At 45.5% G+C, this 23,212-nt stretch overlaps 1 protein-coding gene across 4 annotated transcripts in view; it reads left to right on the top strand.

Moving 5' to 3' along the window:
- Positions 1-23,212, top strand: part of SH3KBP1 (SH3 domain containing kinase binding protein 1) — a 334,711-nt gene that overhangs the window by 254,206 nt on the left and 57,293 nt on the right. For all 4 annotated transcript variants that reach the window (XM_030304713.1, XM_030304716.1, XM_030304714.1 and 1 more), the window contains one exon: positions 12,366-12,473. In XM_030304713.1, the coding sequence (XP_030160573.1) occupies positions 12,366-12,473 (108 nt within the window). The remainder of the gene's footprint in view (positions 1-12,365; positions 12,474-23,212) is intronic.

The following is a 23,212-nucleotide window of genomic DNA, read 5'->3' as shown; positions in this document are numbered from 1 at the left end:
TACAAGTGTTTTTTCTTCGTTTATGACTCCTGGGGCTATTTAAGAAAAACATGATTAAAAATAAATATCTTTTGGACTTAAATTTTTTCCATTTTATAGTTAACTATATAGTGCAGTACAATTCATCCTTTTAAGAACAGTTTTACTTAAGGCCTTTATATTTTTGTCCTAGTTGGAAAGAGTAGCTGGCTATTAAATGCCTTCCTTTTCTGCCTTCCTCAGGGCTTTCAGAGGTTCTATTTAAAGCTTCTCTCCTTACAAGCATTTTTTTTTTTTTTTACAGTGGCATTCAGAGAGGCCCTGAGGTTCTGCATGGATATATATATATATATATATATATATATATATATATATATATGGATCCTCATATTCTAGATCAGAGCTTGGCCAACTTTTTCTGTAAAGGGCCAGAGAGTAAATATTTTAGGCTTTATGGTCTCTGTCGCAACTATGCAAAAGCGGTCAGAGAACTAAATGAATGGGCGTGGCTGAGTTCCAATAAAACTTTATTTTTGGACACTCAGATTTGAATTTTGTGTAATTTTCACATTCCTTGAAATGTTCTTCTTTTGGTTTTTTTAAACCATTTAAAAATGTTTCGACTGTTCTTAGTGGAATGAACAGAAATAGGTAGCAGGCCAGATTTGGCCCATGGGCTATAGTTTGCTGCCCCCTGAGATAGAATGTCTAGAAACAGACCCCCAAAATACAGCCAATTAATTTTCAGCAAAGGAGCAAGGAAACTTTGAGAAAGAAAGGATAATCTTTTTCAGAAATGGTATTGGCACAATTGGTAATCCATAAGCAAAACAAAACCAAAAATACCCTGACCTAGACCTAATACATACATTAACTCAAAATGGGCCATAGATCTACATGTAAAACAAAAAGCAGAAAATGTTGTTTATGAAAACATAGGAGAAAGAGTTGTTAGACACGACACCAAAAGCACAGCCCGTGAAAGAAAACACTGCCAAATTGGACTTTGGCAAAATTAAAAACCTTGGCTCTGCAGAGATACCCTTAAGAGAATGTTGGTCGGTCTTTTGTTCTTACAAGACCATCGGAGCCCCAATATTTAGTAAATAACTTCCTGATAAGTGATTGCATGAATTTCAAGGACCTTGGTTTTGTTCTCGGTCTTCCCGAGAATATCCTTTGTAACACAAGACCATAAATCTCCCGTATCGGAGCTTTTCCCCCAAGGTGGCAAACAGATGTAGCCCCACTCTACCTAGCAGGCAGGTCTGGACTCAGCTGAGCAGCCCGAGGGCCTGGATTCGACTGGGAATTGTGTTTTTCACTCCCTGCCCAAGGTCTGTAAGCTAAATTTGCTGCGTGTAGAGAAAAACATCACCAAACGAATTTTTATGCCAAGGAATAAGTTTTCCTAATAGAAAAACTGAAATGTAGATTTGTCTGGTGAAGAATAGAAATAGAAGAAATAGAAGGTAGGAATTTATGAATTTACCAATAGCTGCTGCAGCTGGCTTGGCTGATCTTGACGTTCATAATGATCATGGCTCTGTCTTTCACCTCCTATTCCTTCCTGGTCCTTATCTGTAAAATGAAGGCACTCCCCAACCCTCATCCCTAACAGCTTTCTTTGTTTCTCTTGGAGGTGGTGCAGGAGCTCAGAAAATCTCTTAAAGCATAATGAAAGATGCTTTATAAATGCCACTCTTTGTCAAAGAAGCAAAATGATTTTTATTATATCTGCTCCCCTTTTAATGGAAGAAAAGCATGTGTTGGGATGCAGAATATACGGTTTTCTAAACACAAATGCACATGAGAGCTCAGCTGTAGGATGCACATCCTTGAGAGCTAAACGTATTCTTAGCCATGTGCTTCTGACGAACCGAAGGTCCCATTAGAAACCGTTTTCACAATTGAGCCTTAAGTGGTCATCTCAATGTAAATGACTTAACAAGTAGAAAAGGGGAAATTTCTATGAAAAAAATACTGATGTATAACTTTGCATACTTGATTATGTTTAAATGGACCAAAGAAATGTAAAAGTGCTTCCTTAATGAGTTGTGTTTTGTGTGTAATTGTTCATGTGCCTTCATATGTTAATGGTTCCTATGGCGCATAAAGCCCCATCATGAGTACACAGGAAAGGTCCTCTCTTGCAAATATCTCCTTTTCACATGATGACTGTTTTTTTAAATAGATTTATGGGGGTAGAGGGTCTTTCACTCTGATATTAGAAAAAAGACTAAAGGCCTAAATATTTCCTGAAACTTGAGATTATATAACCTAAAAATAAAATAATGAAATCAGTAAGCTATTCCTGTGTATTTGTTGTGGGCAAGCTATACGGCCGTACCCCAGGACTCCAGGACTTGCGCAGTATGAATGGTGATCCTGGAGCTGGACTGTTAGGGAATTATCTGTTGGGTGCTGTTTTCTGAAGAGGCTCCAGATAGAAGCATCTTTTTCTAAACGGGAAACAGGCTGTGAGTAACCAGGCCTGTGGGGCTTCTGCTCTGGCTTGTCTCCTATTAAAATCCCTTCGGGCTTTCCTCCTGCCTGCCTGCCTGCCTCTCATAAGGTCTGTGGAAGTTCTGTTCTCTTTCTGGGGACTGAGAGTTGATTTCAGCTTTTTGCGCAGTTCTTGCTGACATCCAGATTCAAGGGTTACTTCTGTAGCATTTCCTAACCCATGTGCTATGAGTGGGTTATAGGAGTATTGGGTAGTGATCCCCTCAGCTCTCCAGGTGGATGGAAAGGGCCTTAGGTAGCCGGGACCCCCTTCTGGGTTGTTGGCCTTTAACATTTGGCCTCCAGCAGTATGCCACCAAAATATTATCATTTTATATGCGTGCCGTTATCTGGAAAAGGTTGGGTGGCACTGACCTACTGCCTATATTTCACTTTTGCATGTAATGATGTTTAACACCGACTCTACTTTTCCTTAGGGAATATTCCACCTTCCTGTTAGAGAAAGGTGTCTATGACTAGCAGAGGAGACTCCAGGGTAATTAAAAACTCTTGTATGTCTTTTCATTTCAGAAATTCTTTCTCTAGGACTTCTTTTGGGAATTAGACCTTGAAATAGCTCAGACTTTTAAAGATAGAGCTTAAAGTTCTATTAAATCTAGAATCAAATAAATTCTAATTAAAGAAACAGCCTTTTTAAGTGAGTATACAGCTTCTGGCTGTAGCCATGATGGAATCAAAGGTGTCAGCCTTACCCTCCTGCCATAGACAACGTTAAAATTGGACAAAATACATGAACCCACTGTTTTTAGGCATTGGGTAATACAAAGCATGGGGATGTAACCCTTGAGAGAAGTGTTCCGCATCAACCCCGGGGGCGCTTTCTAAATTGCAGCGTAGGGCACTGGCGCCCCAACAGAAAGCAGAGGACTCATCAGATAGAGGAAACAGAGATTATAATTCAGGGCTGCCCAGGTGACTGGACTTTTCAGGGCAGGCAATTGCAGAGGAGTGAGCTGTGCAAAGAAAGAGCTCCAGAAGGTTTTGCCAAATGCTAAAGTGTGCATCACTAGGGCAAGACCCCACCAGGCCCGGAAGAAAATCAGCACGGGGGAGTGGGTGGGCTGTGAGCTGAGTGAACATCCCAGAAGTCACCAGTGATGAGACATGTTAGAATTCTGGCCAAGCAGGGTAGAAAAACTGTGCTGAACATACCTGGCATCTAACTGAGAACCCAGAAGAGGCAGCCACAGGAACAGCCCCTCCCTAACCCACCCTAACAAAGCCTAAAACCAAGCTTTGACGGATCAAGCTGATCTGCACGTAACTTGCACACCGTAACAAAAACTCAACACGGTTACAAGGAAGGCCTCAAAACCCAGTGTCAACGACGTAGTTTGCACAGTTGTTGAGAGCATACAGTCACAAATTACTGTACATAGGAAGAAGCAAGAAAATGTGAGGTACGATGTGGGTGGCTTACAGAAGACATGGGACATTTCTGAGTAGTTTTCAGGCGTCTACACATGCTTTGATTCATATTGGCATGGCCAAGTGGGGGCTTGGTTACTGCTCTTTGTGTGTTCCTCATTCGATTTTTTATTACCAGTTATATATTATGTGAAATGAAAGAATCAGAAGTTAGTATTGCAAAGCCTATAAGTTATTGCCCAATAAAAAGTCAGGATTTTTTAGAAGTTAGATGAACTCTTTGAGGTCATGAGTTCCCAGTGTCGCAAAACAGTGAATGACTCCCTAAGCCTTGACGATCCTAGGATGTTGGCTTTTGTAATGGGACATTTTCCTTTTTTTTTTCTTTAATTCTTTCATCAGTGTTTTACAGTTTTCATACTACAGGTCTTTTAACTCCTTGCTTATGTTTATTCCAAAGTATTATATTATTTTTGGTGTAACTGTGAGTGGGATTGCTTTTCTTAATTTCTCTTCACTGGGGCGCCTGGGTGGCTCAGTCGGGTAGGTGTCCAATTCTTGATTTCGGCTCAGGTCATGATCTCACGGTTGGTGGGATCAAGCCCCGCATCAGGCTCCACACTGATGGCACAGCGCCTGCTTGGGATCGTCTTTCTCCGTCTGTCTCTCTCTGCCCCTCTGCTGCTCATGCATGTACACGGATGCACATGTACACATACCCCTCCCCCATAAACATTTAAAAAATTCTCTTTCTGTTACTTCATTGTTAGTATAACGAAATGCAAAAGATTTCTGTGTATTAATTTTGTATCCTGTGACTTTACTGAATTCATTTATCACCTCTCATAGTTTTTTGGTGGAATCTTTAGGATTTTCTATATATAGTATCATGTCATCTGTAAATAGTGAAATTTAACAGCTTCCTTACCAATTTGGTTGCCTTTTTTTTCTTTTTGTTGTCTGGTTGCTGTGGCTAGAACTTCCAGTACTGTGTTGAATTATAGTGGTGAGAGTGGACATTCTTGTCTTGGTCCTGCCTTTAGGGGAAAGGCTTTCAGTTCCTCCCCCATTGAGGATGATGTTAACTGTGGGTTTTTCATATAAGGTCTTTATTATGTTGAAGTATATTCCCTCTAGACCTACTCTCTAAAACTTGAGAGTTTTTATTATGAGTGGATGTTGTACTTTGTGAAATGCTTTTTCTGTGTCTGTTGAGAGGATTGTATGGTTTTTATCCTTTCTCTTGTTAATGTGATGTATCACATTGATTTGTGAATATCAAACCCCTAGGGCAACCCGGGAATAAGTCTCACTTGATTGTGGTGAAGGATTTTTTTTTCACTGTATTGTTGGATTTCGTTTGCTAATATTTTGTTAGGGACTTTTGCATGTGTATTCATCAGAGATATTGGACCTGTAGTTCTCTCTCTCTCTCTCTCTCTCTCTCTCTCTCTCTCTCTTTTGTAGTGTCTTTCTCTGGTTTTAGTGTGAGGGTAATGCTGGCCTCATAGAATGAATTTGAAAGGTTTCCTTCCTCCTCTGTTTTGGGGATAGTTTGAGAAGAATAGGTATTAACTCTTCTCTGAGTGTTAGGTAGAATTCCCCTGTGGAGCCATCTGGTCCTGACTTTTGTTTTGGGAGAATTTTTTGATTACTGATTCCGTTCATTGTTGGTAATCAGTCTGTTGAGATTTTCTATTTCTTCCCGACTCGGTGTTGGAAGGTTTTATGTTTCTAGGAATTTGTCCATTTCCTCTAGGTTGTCCATAGAATTTTTCATAACATTCTCTTATGGTCCTTTGTATTCCTGTGGTGCCAGCTATTATTTCTCTTCCTTCATTTCTGGTTTTATTTATTTGAGTTGTCTCTCTTTTCTTCTTGATGAGTCTGGCTAAAAGTTTATCACTTCCGTTTATCCTTTTGAAGAACCAGTTCCTGGTTTCATTGACCTGTTCTACTGGGGGTTTTTTTAGTCTGGAATGTGACATTTTCTTGAGTGAGTTTGTCTCTGAGGCTGTCTCCTTGGCTTCTCTCATTAGCTGTGGTCTGCCAGGCATTTCTTCTAACGTTGAGATAGCCTGTAGTTTTCCTTTTTCCCTCTTCCCTCATAAACCATGATGTTGATGAGCCTGCTTTAATAACTGACTTATGGGGATGTTGGAAATTGTGAGCAGAAATCCCAGTCATGCGGAATAATTGCATCTCTTGGGGAGGCGTTAACAAGCAGAGGCAAAGCTGAGTGCTCCTGGGCTCTGGCTTCTGTGGATCTGTCTCTCAATAGCCCCCCTGAAGCTCCACGTGGAAGGCGTTCATTAGTAAATATTAAACAGCACTTTCTGTACTGCTGGTGGGACGCTGAAAGTGTACAACACTCCCTTTCTCCCGGAGTGGTGTCTCAGTCATCAGAGGAGACCGTGAAAAACAGCCACGCTGGATAACTTCTGGGAAACTGGGACTAGGGCATGTGGGCACAGCTGGCCACCAAGAGCAGTGGCTGAGCGTAGTGCTTTTCTTTTTCGCTTGGACCAGCTGGCGAACCCGTTTTCATCGTTTCATTTTTTGGTTCGATAGGTCCGTTTGTAAGCTACACGTTCCTGTCTGAAGTCAAACAGGGCACTTATGATGTCTGAGAAAATGTGGCTTACGTTCTGGAGGTATTTTGAAGTTATTTCCACAATTATAAACAAATAATAAATTCAGTAAAGATCAATAGGTAAGCCAGATCACAGAGGTGAAGCTTTCTTGAGTAGCTAATCTATACCTGCCTCTCCCTGATTCAACTCGACCTCACTTCTGGTGTTTGAAAATTGAGAGAAGTAGATCAGTAGTCTGAGGGAAGGTTGGGCCATCCGTCATTTCATGCATTCAGCCAGCCCTTATTCAGGATTGATATTTGCCAGGCAATGCTCTAGGTATTTGGTGGATACAAAGGTGTGAAGACAAGATCCTTATTTTCAAGGACCTGACCATTTTTGAGAATCTTACTATTCAAAGTGTGGTGCATGGACCAGCAGCATACGCATCATCCAGGGACCTGTTAGAAATGCTGAATCTCGGGGCGCCTGGGTGGCGCAGTCGGTTAAGCGTCCGACTTCAGCCAGGTCACGATCTCGCGGTCCGGGAGTTCGAGCCCCGCGTCGGGCTCTGGGCTGACGGCTCAGAGCCTGGAGCCTGTTTCCGATTCTGTGTCTCCCTCTCTCTCTCTGCCCCTCGCCCGTTCATGCTCTGTCTCTCTCTGTCCCAAAAAAAATAAATAAACGTTGAAAAAAAAATAAAAAAAAAAAAAAGAAATGCTGAATCTCGGACCCGCCCTAGACCTACTGAATCCAAGTTGGCATTTTCACAAGATGCCGAAGTGGATATTATGTGCATTAAAAATTGGCAAGCGTGAGTCCAAATCATTGATGGTCAGCCCGCATATTAAGGACCAAGGAACCTCTAAAAAGCGCTGATTTCCTGGTCCGACCCCCTAGAAATTGGTGTGGGGTGTAGCCCCAGCCCTGGGAATTGTAATAACTCCCCAGGTGATTCTCAGTGTGCAGCCAGCTTTGAGAAACCGTGAACTATTAGGTTACTTTGCGTTGTTGACAAAAGGGAGCCCAGGATGAGGTTTTGGCTCGATCTTTTCACCAATTTACAATTCAACCAAAAGACAAGTTTGTCTTTTCTAAACATCTGTGGCGCGGAGACTAGAGGCAGACACACCAGAGCGCGCTTGGTGACTCTGCCAAGTTGTACGTCAGGGTGTGGCCGGAAGCTTTCCTGGCGCACTGTCCCTCCAGGTCTTTGGGACCAGTCCATAGAATCACAGTAATGATGACCACCAAGGTCGTGTCGCTCTTCACACCCCATCCAAATTGTCCTGTGTATCAAGAAACCGAGACCCAGGGGCGCCTGGGTGGCGCAGTCGGTTAAGCGTCCGACTTCAGCCAGGTCGCGATCTCGCGGTCCGTGAGTTCGAGCCCCGCGTCAGGCTCTGGGCTGATGGCTCAGAGCCTGGAGCCTGTTTCCGATGCTGTGTCTCCCTCTCTCTCTGACCCTCCCCCGTTCATGCTCTGTCTCTCTCTGTTCCAAAAATAAATAAACGTTGAAAAAAAAAATTAAAAAAAAAAAAAAAAAAGAAACCGAGACCCAGAGTTTTGACAACTCGTGGACCACTTAATTCTCAGACAGCCCACGTTGCCTGTCTTCCCCCTCTCCCTGCGATACCTCAGACACCCTGAGATAGGGTAGAGCATAGAGGTGGGAGCACGGCACAACTGAGGCTCTGTTTATTCATTCCTTAAAAGGAAAAACGTGGTTTGTAATTTATAAGGAAAAATACCATATTTTACTCTGATAGCTGCCTGGTGATGAGGCATAGAGAAACCGTTTTTGAGGACTTGGTCATAGAAGAGTGAATGTTCTGTGTCAGAAATGTCATTCTTTCCATACCCTCAACTCTTGATCAAGTCCAGGTCTCCTTTCCTCTCCTTTCCTGTGCCACTGGAGCTTATTTCTAATGATCGTTGTTCTGGAAGCTTTCTTTCATCTATGTGCTGATTTTTTACTCTCTCCCGCTGCAAACTCCTGCCTCATTCAGAAGCTGCTCTGTTTTCCTCATCCTTATTGGAATCTTAAAATCTGCTAGGGTGATCATCATCTTGGGTTACATCTTTGGTCCCGGTATGATTATTAATAATGTCCCAGGTTTGAAAAGAAATGACATGGTCACCCTTACATCTTCCAGTATTTTGGCCATACTTCCTCTCTCCTCACTATCTCATTGTCCTGCTTTCACTCGCCTACTGCCATCCTCCCTGATGATATTCTGGCCTCACAGATCACTGACCCGCTGTCCCTTCATCCTGCTCCTGCCTCTCACGGGTGCCATCTTGCCTCATGCCTCACATCGCTGGTAAGTCGATGTTGGCTGGGAGCCCTCTGGGAGCCAGGCACTGCCTTCACTCTAAGCACCAGTTCTTGAATATTCTCTTCCATGACCCCAGCTTCCCACTCTCCCTCTTTCCTTCCTTCATGTTTGGTGATCCTGCCTTTGACCTTTCTCATTACTTTGGTTCATGCCCTCATTCTCTTTTCAGGCTACCCGGTTTATCTAGGTCCCACTTGTTTTTAAACCTGGCTTAGCACTCCTGCCGACGTTTCTGCGTCATATCGATTCACTGCGTCTGCCTCTCCTGCTAGCCTCTGAGCTTGGGAGTCCTGTAAGGACATTAGGATTTTCTGTTTACCCCTGAATGCCTCTGCTATCCTGCATGTTTTCAGTCCTTAGCAAATAAATTGAATTTGCTGTTCTCTTATACTTCCAGAAGCACAGCCCTCCTACGAATAACTGTCTCTTCATTTCCGCCATCAAAAGGCTAGTTCTTTTGCCTGGTTTGTTGAAGAAGATGTTTTTCCACTTCTCATTTTGCTGTCAGAATTGTTCCTGTTCCCATTAGATTAGCTTCTTTTGCTGGGGGGTAAGAAGCGCCCCGGTTCTCTACCGGTCTCTGCCCCCTCCAGGTACCTTGACCCTGGGCTGGTTTCTGTCCTGCAGCAGGTTCCCTCTTCCGCTTTCCTTTGTGTCCTAAGGCACACTGGCTATTTTCTTTTTGGAATGCACTTATCTCATCCATGAGCCCTGTATTTGTCTTTATACCAATCAGAACAGTAAGACAGATTGTGTTCTACCTTCACGCTTTCCCTCTTACCTTGAACTACACAATGATTAGTACTGTTAATGTTATCCTTCAAAAGCAGAGTATAGATGAGCCATCCAAGCCATTCATTCACCACTGATGGGAGATATAATAAATATGTCATATGCACTGTTTTCCCCCGTAGGCATGGATGAGTTCTAAAGTTATTCTGGATATGCTTCTACTTATTAAAATGTTCCTCATTGTTTTTCTTACATATGAAGGAAGAGGCTTCATCGCAATGATTCTTGGGCTACTGCTTGCATGAGACTAAGGCGAGGCATGGATTTGCACCAGTCAGAAAGTTGGAAAGAAGCTTTTAAAAGAAATGTAGCACTAAACAGTATTTAAGTGCCTTTTGTGGATGTAATTCTGTATCAGATGCTCTGAATTGAATGTGCAGGGAAGTTCAGTCGTCGCATAAGCAAACCCTTCACACGTGAAAAGATTTAAGATTGTTTGAAAAACTGTTAATGATTGTTCCTCTTTGGTACCAGACCTCTTGGTTGATACCTGTTATCCAAGAGGGCCTTGTGTAATATTGTGTGGGGGTCTTTCACATAAATCTCTAATCTCCCTGGAGTTAGGGATCATGTTCTTTGCAGGTTTAATGTTTGGTGCCTACAGAAAGAACTTAAATGTACTTTGCATTTAATAGATGTTTGTTGAATTGAATATCGTGAAGTGCAAATTAACACAGTTGTGAGTGTTAGAAAAAAGATAAAGCGTTCATCAATATCACTTTACTGAAGGTGAGTTTCAAGTTGGGTTTTGAAAAGAAGAGGGACTTGTCTGGAAAAAGAGGAGAGAAAGGTGCCAAGCATTTCCTCAAAAGCAGAGCCTTCTGGATTGAAAGATTTCATTCCTAAGGACTGAGAGTATAGGAATGTCACACCCTAGGCCTTCCCAAGATTTTCTGGGGTTGTTGATGATGATGTCTTCTCAGGTTTGGGAGAACGGCAGAAGCTGTCATACTCTGCCACCGCCATCCCTGTCCGTGAATCCTTTCTGTGGGGACTGATGCTAGATTGTTTAGGGAGTGATGTGACGTGAGTGGGGCCAGAATACTTACCTGGGCTTCTCTTTGTTATTTTTCAAGCAAGATAAGCATTCTCTCATGTTGTCTTTTGAACTCCGATTTGTCCTGGGTAAGTCTGAACTTGATGTTTCAAGTGTCTGTTTTTTGGCATTGGTCTGGACTAGAATTTACCATCTGTGATTAAGGGCCCATTTCTAAAACCCACATCCTCTTCTAAAGGGTTAGTTTATCTTTGTAAACAGTTACCACTATTGGAAGGGAGGGTGGTGCTCATTTACTTCTCACCTGACCTCTCTTACGTACAGTCATCATGAGTTAAGGTAGATGGAGGCTACCTTGTCCTGACTGCAGGAGATCATAGAACTTAGGGTTAGAAAGAGTCTTCATTGATTCCATAAATATTTATTACATTGGACATTGTGCGGTGGGCTGGGGGCATAATGGTGACAAAGCCAGATGTGTTCTTCACCTTGCTAAGATGTATGATTGAGCAGGGCACCTGTGAGTCACATAAGCTGTGGCCCTCCGGGGGTCTGCACATCTGGGCCCTGGGCCCAGCTGCACATCTGCTGCTTGAGCCATCCTGGCCCACTGGTTTTGTAGAGGACCATGAGTGTCTCTCCGTGGGCCCTGGGCATGATCTCCTCACTTTGCTGAACATCTCCTGCTTCAGGCACAACTTTGAAAGTCCTATGTGTGACTAGCACTTTTTGGAAAGCCTTTGCTCGTTTTCGGCTCTAGCAGGAAGTTATCGATCACACTCTGAGAACTGGATTTTTACTCGAGGGCGTGTAATTAACAGCACTGTGTGTACATTGCCCATAAGCTGGGCCGGAAAAAGTGCCCAAGCGAGGAGGTTTGCAGTAGGCCAGGTGAGTCTTGGATTAGGGTGGTTCAAGTGGAATTAGAGCCGGGGGACAAATGTGAGATACGTTGTGAAACCAGAACAAACTTGCCTTCCAACCAATTGGATGTGAGGCAAAATGGAAGTGGTTTATGGCATGAGGTTAAGCGTCCAGGAGAACTATGAGGCCATTAGGCTCAGGACGGAAGCTTGGCACAGGCCGAGCTCTCACCGTCTGCCTGATACCTGGCACAAAATAGGCACTCAGTAAACATTTGATGAGTGAGTGAACAGAATAGGGATGACTTAAAGGGAAACAGGTTTGATCTGGAAGAATGAATAGATTTGTTCATTCATTTAGTAAGCAAACATGGAATTCTGTAAGGTGGGCGAAGGGCTTCTCATGATGACACCCGTGCCCCATCAACACCGAAAGGAGAAGGTGAGGAAGAGCAGGGCGTTCACGAGCTTGCCAAAAGTGGATTTTTCTCAGGCTTGGCTGACTCTCAACACAAAGCCCTTTTTTCATTTCCGCAAGCTTTGTGACAGGCCAAAGAGAACCTTTGTGCATGTGATACTTTCTAAAGCATGTTTGCTGTTAATGAAATAGTTTTATTTCAGTAAAATTAAGACGAAGAAGGTACATATCCTCCCATCTTTAAAAAAAAAAAAAAAAAAAAAAAAAAAGATCTTCTAGATTCAGGGCATCCGGCAGCCGCACTGGGTTTCGAGTCTGAGCAGCTCTAGCACACTTGTGCTTTCCTTCTCCCGTCTGATTTTGAGGTTGATGCTGACCTGGTCTCAGTAACCACGGTGGATGGGTTGACAGTGGCCTCCAGGAAAGGGCCTCCATCCCCTCTAGCAGGGTGTCAGACCTCCCTGGAGGGTGCTTGTCCCGTTTCTCACTCTCTGCTCTCCTGTTTCCTAGGACTGCATCGACGTGGGCTGGTGGGAAGGAGAGCTCAACGGCAGACGAGGAGTGTTCCCTGATAACTTCGTGAAGTTACTTCCACCTGACTTTGAAAAGGAGGGGAATGTAAGTGCTCCTGGCTTGGATGTCAGCGCTCCGCACGCTGTCAGAGTGGTGGCTTCCCGGATGGGTCTTGGGGTGAGGGGTGAGGGGAGTTTAGTGGACCATTGAAGAGCACTGACATTTTAGTTCAATGGACCTGGTTTCTGAGCCTTCGGCTGTTCTGTACGCTGGGTGAGAGTGTGAATGAGTTCATTACCTTCCACAAGCATCAGTTTCCTCATATGACAGCTAATGACAGTGATCCTTATTCTCGTGTACAAAGCGCTTGGTGCAGTACCTAGAACATAGAAGCACCCACATGACAAGACCTCTTGGGTGCTCCATTTAAGTGGACCGCCTGCATCCTGTGTCGTATGTCCTTGGCGGGGGTGAAGTGCCCAGTATCGTGGAAGTGGCTGAAAAGCACATCGTGAGGCTGAGGACGCAGAGCACAGCCAGTAATGTTCCTACACTGTGTGTGTATACGTATACACCCCTGACCTGTTCTCTCTTTGCGGGGGCCCATTTTCCACTGCTGTTGTTTAAATGAACCAGAGTCCATCTTTGCCTCGCTGCGGGTGTATTGTTTCTCCGATGAGATGTAACAAGAGATGTTGACAAGTTAGAAGCACTTTACGTTATAAGGGGGCAGCACTTTACATTATAAGGGGGCAGCACCTTGGTCTTTTCCATTCTGTCCTGCATCTCAGGGCTCTTGGCTCAGGCTTTCACTTGACTTCCGTCTGCCTTTCTGGACTGGTTTCTTTTTGTGCCCATTGGGGCTCTGCTACTGGACCATGAACCTGACTTGGACCCATGACCATTCCCAGGAAGCTGACGTTTATGAAGGATAGCTACATACTGGTGGATTGGTTGGTAAGAATACGAAACCGTGTCGATGGTGTGTGTACTGCTTAGATGGACACCCGTGATTGTTCGAGAAGCTGCACGGTACTGGTACCCACCAAGGTTATGCCCCATAGATCTTTAGATTGGTTTTATTCCTAGGGCCACACCTTCTACGCTTTTGCGCAGGTCACTTTCTTGTATTATTTAGCTGAAGAATGCTCTGTTCCGCTCATGTTGTGCTCTCTTGGAACTGAGTTTGGGGTTCAGAGAATCTGGATTCCAATTCCTTGTTCCGCTCATGTTGTGCTCTCTTGGAACTGAGTTTGGGGTTCAGAGAATCTGGATTCCAATTCCTAGTTGTTGGAAATAAGCTCAGGGAATTCCTAGGCTTATTCCCCACACCTGGTGTTTTCTGTATCCCTGACACTTAACTGCTGGTCCACGTGCCACACTTTATCAGCATTACCTGGAGCCTGTTAGAATGTTCGGACTCCGCTCTAGACCTGGCGCATCAGAACCTGCGTTTGAACAAGGTCCTCAGGTGACCCGTTGATGCGTTACACGTGACACATTATAATTTGGGAAGTACTCTTTCAAAGTCATGACAACCCCACCTTCCAGTTCCCCACGGTATTTTAGGAGAGGAATAAATTCTCAGAACAGAGAAGAGCTCACCATTCAAGAAAAAAAAAATTCTAGCAAGCAAAATCACTTGAGCCGTTTTTACTAGATGGTCGCAGTGATGGGTTATCAGTTGACAGAATCCATCCCTGAGAAAAACAGATGCTAACGTTTAGTAATGATTGGATCGTAAATGGTTTGAAACAACAGGACACAGGGTTGAGGTTTGACAGACATTTACAGAGTGTAATGGTTGTGACTCCAGGCTACAGCATCTGACAGACCTGGGCTTGAATCATGGCCCCGTCCATTACTTGTCCCGTTCCAGGTCATCTCACTGAATGTATCCAACCCTCAGTATTTTCATCTGTAAAATGGTGAGAATAATCGTACTTACCTTGCTGAACTGTTGAAAAGATAGGAAAGCTTTAGCATAGCTACGTGGTGCTTGGTAAACGTCCCATATATGTTAACTGTTAGGGTCTTGGTGTAATTATCGCTCTGTTATCACAAGTGTGGGAAGGCTCCAGCTCAAACTGTGCTGTAATGATGGAAGTCTGACTCTGGTTCATCTTGCTTCGGCTGTCAAATCAACGCAGTTATCTTGATGTCTTTATGAGCTTCCCTGGGAATCCAAATGCATCTGAGAACTTTGATGATAGCCTTTAAAAGGAAATCTAATGCTTTATAAAATATAGTCGTAGAGACAAGCGGGCACAGAGTGGTATAATCTTCATGTGATTTCTCATCTTTTTTCAGGATCTGCTCCCTGGCTGTTATGTTTTGTTTATTCATTCATCCACCGTGTGTTTATTGGGTCCCTTCTTCCTGCCTTTGTGGGCTTAGGGTCTGGCAACGGATCTGATGTTCAGGGCCACAGAGACCTGCCAGACCTTTCCAAAAGTACACTGAGGGTGGGCCTCTTCCAAGGAGTGGAGGGGAGAGGGCTGTCCTGACTGCCTGTTTGACCCTTCTCACCCATCTTTACAAGCCTGGTAAAAGGTGTTCGTGTCCTGAAGCATTTGGATGCCACGTCCTTCGTGGTGACTCCTCTCCTGTGGCCAAGGAACCTTAGCAAGCATGCCGCCCTACTGGTTATTTACGACCTTCTTGGTTCTGATTGATATAGTATGATTTTGAAGGCTAAGGTAAAATCTGGATAATTCTTTTAACAAATGGGCAAAGCCTGTGGTTGCCTGCATTGTGGCACCTTGCCTTACAGTTCCCGGTCCTATTTTAGTGAGGCAGCAAATACACCAGGTGAGAGAGATTCCATGGCATACTCTTCTAGAAGCTCTGCTCTGTTACATAAGGTATTAAGGGAAGACTTCTACCGAGAGAGTGAAGTTGTCGGTGAGGAGTAGACTCAGCTTGCTCGTTGAGGCATGCACGCTCTTTGCGGCCCCATGGGCATCTCGCCAACCTCAGACAAGCAGCCACCATCTCTTTGATCGGTCTTTTAACCTTGTCCCTAAGAAGCAGAAAACTCAGTTGGGGGGAGCAATGGTCGTACCTGTCAGACAAAGAAATACATGCAGCTGAGAAGTGATTGTGTGATGTGGCATTTAGCTTTTAGAAAATGTAAAGTCTTACATCCTCTTTATCCCCTCCGGCCTATAAAACCAGCCAACCTGCTTTGCACTGGCCGTTACACCAGCCTTTATTGCCACACGCAGAGTACTGGTGAGCTGGTGACAGCGTGTCAGGAGCTGGGGGTGTTGTTTGCCGAGCCGAGCCGTGTGAAGATGATTGGAATCATTAACACACATGCGCTGTGTGAATGACAGAGTCTGAAACATTCTGCCACCGGTTTCAGCACATGTCATCTTGTCTTGCCAGTGGCTGGGGTTGCAACCATTCACCCAGAAAAGAGGACGGTCTGGGATGATTAGGGTAGATGGCAGCAAACCCCATCTCTTCGGCAGCCGACCTCCTGAATCAGTAGGCATCGCGGAAGCATTCTGACGAGGCTGGCCCGTTGCTGCGGCGGTGCGGACCCAGGTGGTTACCACAGAGCCTTCTGGAATTTCCTGGAGGGCTTTCTTTCAGAGAGAGCTCGGCACATTCTCTCTCACCGGGTGACAAACGCTTTGGGGCTTTCTCTCAAACTATTCCCTGTGGGGGGAGCACCTGCTGATCTCTTGGTGCATATTTTAGAGCAATTATGTAAGCTATTTATGAGAGAACCTAGATTCAATGGCTGGCTGTTTATTTTGAGACTTGACAGTAAAATTGAATATCAAAATGGAAAGATTAAATATGCTGAGAGCTCTATTGAAGCAATCAACGTACGTGCTCTGTCATCATCATTGAAGGAAAACGGGGAACTTGGGCTCTCAAGAACAGAGAACTTCTATTGTCATTAAAAAAATAGAATAGATATTCTGAAAGATGTTTCTGAAAGATTGCTTTTTAAGAAGAAGTCTCGGGCTGCAGCACTTCAACAGAAGCTGTTCAAATCACCCGAAGAAAATGTTACTGTGCTAGTATACGTTGCCGTGGAGGACTCTTCTGAGTATATACCGTGTCAAGAACCAGAGTGCTGCGAAGGTCCCCGGAGGCATTTCCATAGCGAATGTTCTGCAGCGGAGGGTCTGCCTCTCAGGACCGCAGAAACCTTCCGTCAAGGATTTCTAAAGATGCCTGTGGCTGTGATGCAGGCTCACCTTTGCCAACTCACAGAGACTTACCCAGTGAGCCGACTGCCAGCTTACTAATTGCAACAAGAACGGAAATGTCAGCCAGTCTGGAACGCATGGGCCCGCCTGCCCTGGGCATTTGCTTCCACTGGGCCTGGCTTTTTCGAAGCCAGATTGTACAGGAAACCACATGTACTTGGTGCTTTCTGGGAGAGCAAGGAAGGAAAGCAGGAGGAGCCAGTCGTTTGCAGGCATAGCTTGAGGCCCCCTCACGCGCCAGAGGGAAGGGGGTGCCCAGGCAGCTGTGTGCTGAATTCAGCTGAGCCCAGATGCTCTCTGCTAGTGCGCTGCCCCTTTGGCCTCAGCAGCTTTCCATTCTTTTCTGTTCTCACAGCTGACCGGCCCCTTCTTGTTCATTGTCAGTCTGCAGACACATTGTGGTACAATCAAGTAGGTTTCCCACATTCCCAGTCACGGTTGAGTACCAGCCTTAAGATTGTTCTAGGGGCGCCTGGGTGGCGCAGTCGGTTAAGCGTCCGACTTCAGCCAGGTCACGATCTCGCGGTCCGGGAGTTCGAGCCCCGCATCGGGCTCTGGGCTGATGGCTCAGAGCCTGGAGCCTGTTTCCGATTCTGTGTCTCCCTCTCTCTCTGCCCCTCCCCCGTTCATGCTCTGTCTCTCTCTGTCCCAAAAATAAATAAAAAACGTTGAAAAAAAAAAGTTTAAAAAAAAAAAAAAAAAAAAAAAGATTGTTCTAGATCACTCAGCAGCTGCGTAGGGTCCAGACTTTTAGACGAAAGGAGGACTCTTCCTTCGTTTCGACAATGACTAATCCACTCTAAGTGGATTTTGCCAGTGTAACTGTGACTACGTTCTCTTTACCAAGTTCTTCGGAGGCCCCTGACTTTAGCCCCCATCATCTGACAACCCAGTTTATAAAACTGTCTCAGCCCAAATTTTCTTTGTTCCTAGTCATGTCCTTCAGCTTTTTGAGAACCACTATTTCTAGTTTCTAAAGATGTCCGATGATATTTCCCCCAAATAGTCTTCCAAAAAGAAACAAATATGTGCTGGGGCGCCTGGGTGGCGCAGTCGGTTAAGCGTCCGACTTCAGCCAGGTCACGATCTCGCGGTCCGTGAGTTCGAGCCCCGCGTCGGGCTCTGGGCTGATGGCTCAGAGCCTGGAGCCTGTTTCCGATTCTGTGTCTCCCTCTCTCTCTGCCCCTCCCCCGTTCATGCTCTGTCTCTCTCTGTCCCAAAAATAAATAAACGTTGAAAAAAAAATTAAAAATAAAAATAAAAAAAAAAAGAAACAAATATGTGCTTCTAATAAACAGCATTGTAAAAAAAAAAAAAATCACCTACAGCCTTGTCTGTATATGTAGTTTCCTGGGTAATTTCACTTGCAGAGATGAGGATTGTCAAGGCATAGTGTCACCCAAGTAGGACCTAATGATGGTGCCCTGAGCTTTGATCACGTGGGCTGGATGGCACGCCTTCTCCCTTCTCTGCTGGTACTTACCGCCCATACTCTCTCAGCTGAGAGCCTCATTCAGTGTATTCTTGCCTGAGATGATTCTCTGTCATCATTCCATCTGAAATGTCATCTCTTTGAGGCAGAGCCCATGTCTCAAGCTTCTCCTTCATGGGCCCGAAAGTGTGTGTCTTAGTTCAGTCTGCTATGACAGAATGCCATAGACTGGGTGGTTTATAAACAGAAACTTATTCCTCACAGTCTGGATGCTGGGAAGTCTAAGACCAAGGTGCCAGCAGATTTAGCATCTAGTGTAGGTCCACTTCTTATTTCGTAGATGGCTGTTCTTGTTGTGACCTCATATGGCAGAAAAGGTAAGGGCATTCACTGGGGTCTCTTCTACAAGGACACTCATTCCATTTATGAGGGCACCATGCTCATGACCCAATCAGCCCCCAAAGGCAACACCTCAAAACACCACTACCTTGGGGATTAGGTTTCACCATATGAATAGGGGGTCCATTCAGTGGATGAACATTCAGTCCATAGCAGCATGCTTGGTATATGGTTGGCTCTCAGGAATCACTTGTCCTTTGGTCATTTGGTGACCAGGTGTACCTTCCCTTCCTTCAGTCTCTCCCCTTCTACTTCCTGCTCTCTCCTGTACTAGTATGAGAAAGGAGGAGGGGCAGGGAGAAGCCAGGTCCCTTGTCCGATTCCTCTTTCCAGACATAGGGGAGCTCAGGTCTTTCTGTCTGGGTGTGAGGTCTGGCTATGGGCTTGAGGCGTCACTTTTACAGTGGGTGGAGGGAGCAAAGGCGTGAGCCATGGGGGTAAACTATGCGAGCATCTTGGGGAGGAGCCAAATACCGAAGCCTGGGTGACTACCCAATAGGCTGGCAGTCCAGCTGGGCCCAGCCAAGAGATGCAGGCCAGGAGACGAGGGATGCAGGCCACCAGACCAGAGGTTAAGTAGAGGAAAGTCAAGAGAGACGCTGCCAAGAACAGGTTTTCGTGGTGGCTCCTGCAGAGCTCCTGTGCTAGGGACTCTTTAGGGTGCAGAGGGGCACTCCTCTGAGCACAGCCCCAGCTGCACTCTTCAAAGGTGTTGCCAAATCTATCAGGGACGGGGGAGGAAAGGGCAGAGTGGAGGCCTTTGACCATTTTTAAACCCATGAGTAGTGCCCTGGTCAGGAACTGTCCATTTTTGTCCCCTCTCTAGCCTCACACAGACACTTCTAGAGAATTTAGCTGGATGCCTGGAAGAGGGCTTCCCAAGGCTCAAAATCAAGCTAAGATTTGCTTCCAGGATCTTACCATATTCATCTAACAAAGCCCCCCCTAAAGGGCACCCAGCCATCAAGAGTACGCTTCTCTGGTTATTTTCAACAAACCACATGTGTGGGGCCAGAGCTCTGAAGGCAAGAGGCCAAGTGGCAAATCAAAATTCCTGCCGGAGGGGTGGGGCCAGTTGAGCTGATGAGCTCTTCGCCTGGGACTGGCCAGGCTTGCCAAACAGAGGGCAGAGTCAGCTCTGAAATCCATCAGCAGGAAGTAAAACTTGCCTTCCTGCTGTCTTCACTCCAGAACATTCAGATCTATTTCCTTCCTGGCGATAATGGTAAGCGATCAGATCTAGTTAATGCATCCTTTGAAGGATGGTGTTTGCTTCCGTGTCCAAGCCAGTGACTCTACACGGGCAGACGCACACGCAGGCACACGCAGGCCTGGACGCCCCGCATATGTGAAGACCGTGGAAAGCATTCTGCTCTCCTAGAAATCACAAAATGGTGGTTCAGTGATGAATTGCCTCAGTCTGGACATTGAGAGGTGTGAGTTCTGGACCTTCTTTGGCCACCACCTGGCTGTTGACATGGCCCCTGTAGGCCTCAGTTTTGTCAGCTCTGGAGGGGACCCTGGGATCACTCACAGCGCTAACATCCTCTGTTTTTAGCATCCATCTGCAAATTGAGCAGGCTGAAGCCACCTGAATTTGGATCTGGAGTGTTCTATTTTCACTACGGAGGGAGGGATAAAGAGAAGAAATAGAACAAGTGCCTCTAAAAATTCATGACTCAAAATACTCGCCCGAGTTGAAAGGGTGTCTCTGAGCACACACGTGCGGCGCTAATTGGTGCTGGTGAGCGCGACGGAGAAAGCTTCGGCCTCCTGCTTAACCTGGAGGCCCCTTCCGTCCTGTGTCCTTCATCCAGTCATGATCCGACATTTGGGGGAAAACCAACTGAGTGATGTGCTTACGTCTTTTTATCTGAGAATCAGGAGTGCCTGTGCTCAGGTTTTCACTGTCACATTTTGCTACAGCTTTTCCCCAGTCTGCCTTCTCAGTTCTCACTGCCCTGTCTTGTGTTGCATTTAAAGCGGAAATTCACTGTGGGCTCACGTGCAATCTTCTTTTAATCATTTGGGGGGCAGCCCAGAGCTACAAGGAACCCTGGCCCTGGTTTTGGTTTCGAATTACCTTAAAAGACCTCGTATTTGAAAATGTGGCATCATTTCTCATCTCAGAAGGCAGGAAGGCTAAGTTTGATGGAATCAGAGAGTGAAGTCAAGTCAAAAGGAAAAAAACCAGATAGCCTGTAGACCCACGCCGCTAATAAGCAAAGCTGGCCCCCGGCCAGCGCTGCTCAAGCCTGGGGGATACAAGACAGTCACAGACTGTTACGTCCTTTCCAAACTGCCCCCGCCTGCCTCCACTAGTGCCAGGGGCTCCTCACAAAACCTCACACCTCAGCCTCCTTCCTCTGCCACCGTCAAGCACACACTTACCATGACCACACTTGTCACACGCTGTCTGTTAGCCTGACACATCCCGTCCTCTCTCTCCGTGCCCCTCTGCTCTGCCCTGTCACGCTTCATGTGTCTGCTCCATGCCAAATCTGACACAACACTGAGGGATTTTTTTTTTTTTTTTTTTGCACAGTAATCTTGGAAAACATGATCACTTGTGATTGGTTTTTTTCATTTGGGGCCCAGTGGTCTGAGGCAAGGTCGCTGGGGGAACAGCCTCGGCAAGAGGAGGCTCATGTGAACTTGGTTATAAAAATTTTCAAACGAGCAGGAAGTGAGCAAGACATCCACTGGGTAGGCATCTTTGGGGCTTGGCTGGAAAGAACTAGGCCACAGGGTGTTGGCCGTTCTGTGAATAAGAAATTACTCTGATCCTGAGGTAGAGGAAGGTTAGTTGGCAGAGTTTCAACAATAACTTCATTAGATAAACACACATCTGTCCCCAGTCTAATTTATACAAGCGCAGAGAAGGGAGGCAGAAAAAGGAAGAAATTGGGGTGGAGAGCTGGGCAGACGGGAAAGGGCCTTCTGTCGGCAGACGGCCTGGCCCGTATGCGGGGGGAGGTGGCCCTTAGAGCATCTTTCTTTCTCTTTTTTTATAAGGAAGTTTGTCTGTACTCATGTAGACAGTACCGAAAAATATTAAGAAGGAAACACGCACGCACCCACACGCCCGCAATCCTACACTAGTCAGATATCACGCGATTAATTTATTCCTTTGCAGTCTTTTTCTCTTTCTGTCCATTTTGTAACATAGTTGATTTGCGCTCATACTATGGCTGCAGTTTGATACTTGTTTGTTTCCAACTTTCACATACTACAGTTCCTTTGCTTTTTTTTACACACCGTGTCCGGTATTTGGCCATGTGGTGCTTTGTCTAGTGGATGTGCTCTGGCAAGGCGGGTCCCTCACAGTGGTTAAGAGCATGCCTGTGGGTCAGACAGCATGGGGCTACTCCCCCAGCCCCCCACTTGTTTAAAAGCCTGGTGACTTTGGGAGGCGGCTTCATCTCTTTAAGCCTTAATTATTTCATCTGCAAAATGGGCATAGTAATACCACTACTTACAGAGTTGTCAAAAAGATTCAACAGGGCAGTGCTTACTGATGCCCTCTGTTTATGAAACCACCTCCTCTCAGGAGGGAGATAATATTATTGTCATTTTACAGATGAGAAGGTTTAGCTAGGTGAGTTCACTTGCCCGGTGTCCACGGCTAAGAATTGAAAGAGCCAGGATTTGTAATCAGTCGGGCTCTGAAGCCCCACCCCTCAGCCACCATGCCACGCTACGTACTAGAAGTAACTTGGCTGAGTCACCCAGCTACTAAAGAGCAGAGGTGAAATGTCACGGAATCTGGAGCCTACATGCTATGATGCCTCCTGAAAAAGTTCCTTATTGGTCTCATATTCCCCAGGTTTTACTTGAAATCATTTTTTTTTTCTGGTGCCCTAGTACAATAGCAGGCACTGATGGGCACCAGTAGGTAGGGGCCCGGGACTGATGGGGGCTTTTACTGGTCCCTGCAGTGATACCACAGTGGTATATTTTCAGAGTGCAGGAGAGAGTTTGTTGGAACTGTTTAAAAAATCATTGATATGTGATGCCTGGAGAGGGTCTGTAGAAGCATCAGCAGCAACATGGATCATATTCTCAAATCTTCCCTGTTTCCATCTTTTCTTAATGAAGTCGATGTTGAAATGGTTCTCTTCTCGCCTCTGGCTCCCATCTCTAAGAGTGGTGTCCAAGAATTGTGCCCTAGATGGATTCTTGGCCCCTGAATCATTTGCCAAGTCCAGCCTGACCATCTTTCTCCTATAGTCGATCCTGGGTGAGCGAGGAGATGCCCTGGAAGGGGTTCAGGGATGGATGCCACTGATTGCATTGCTGCCTCGTCACCTACAGAGTGACAGGTTGTGAGAGAAAAACAAATCGCAGCCAAAAAAAAAAAAAAAAGCTCCATTCCAGTTTCCAGGGTACATCTGTTCTGTGGGGGGGCCTCTCAAAAGGCCTGCCAGCCTTGGGGTCAGAAGGCGCTGAAGGTTTAGAACCGTACCCAGCCCCTCAGCCTGCATTTGCTGAAGGTCCCACATCCGGAGCAGATCTGATTTCGAGCTGTCCCAGTGACTCCTCTGAATCACTTGGTTATTCAGCAGATTAAATCTTAATTGCAAATGCGGTTTCAGCGTAGGAGGACCATTGTGCTTGCTGGTTTCAGGCCATTTTTGCTGAGCCGTGCTTTTCCAGAAGGCTGTTACAAATTTAGAAAGGGGGAAATGGTATTTCATTTGTCCATCAGAGTTTTGTTTTGCAGACCGAATTTATTTTAGTGTTGGTTTAAAGGTGCCAAAACCTGACATCCCTGGAGAGAAAAT

This window comes from Lynx canadensis, chromosome X (assembly GCF_007474595.2).
Source record: "Lynx canadensis isolate LIC74 chromosome X, mLynCan4.pri.v2, whole genome shotgun sequence".
In the NCBI taxonomy this organism is placed as follows: Eukaryota; Metazoa; Chordata; class Mammalia; order Carnivora; family Felidae; genus Lynx; species Lynx canadensis.
Note: the sequence above shows the minus strand (reverse complement) of the source record. Positions and strands in the feature narration are given on the sequence as shown.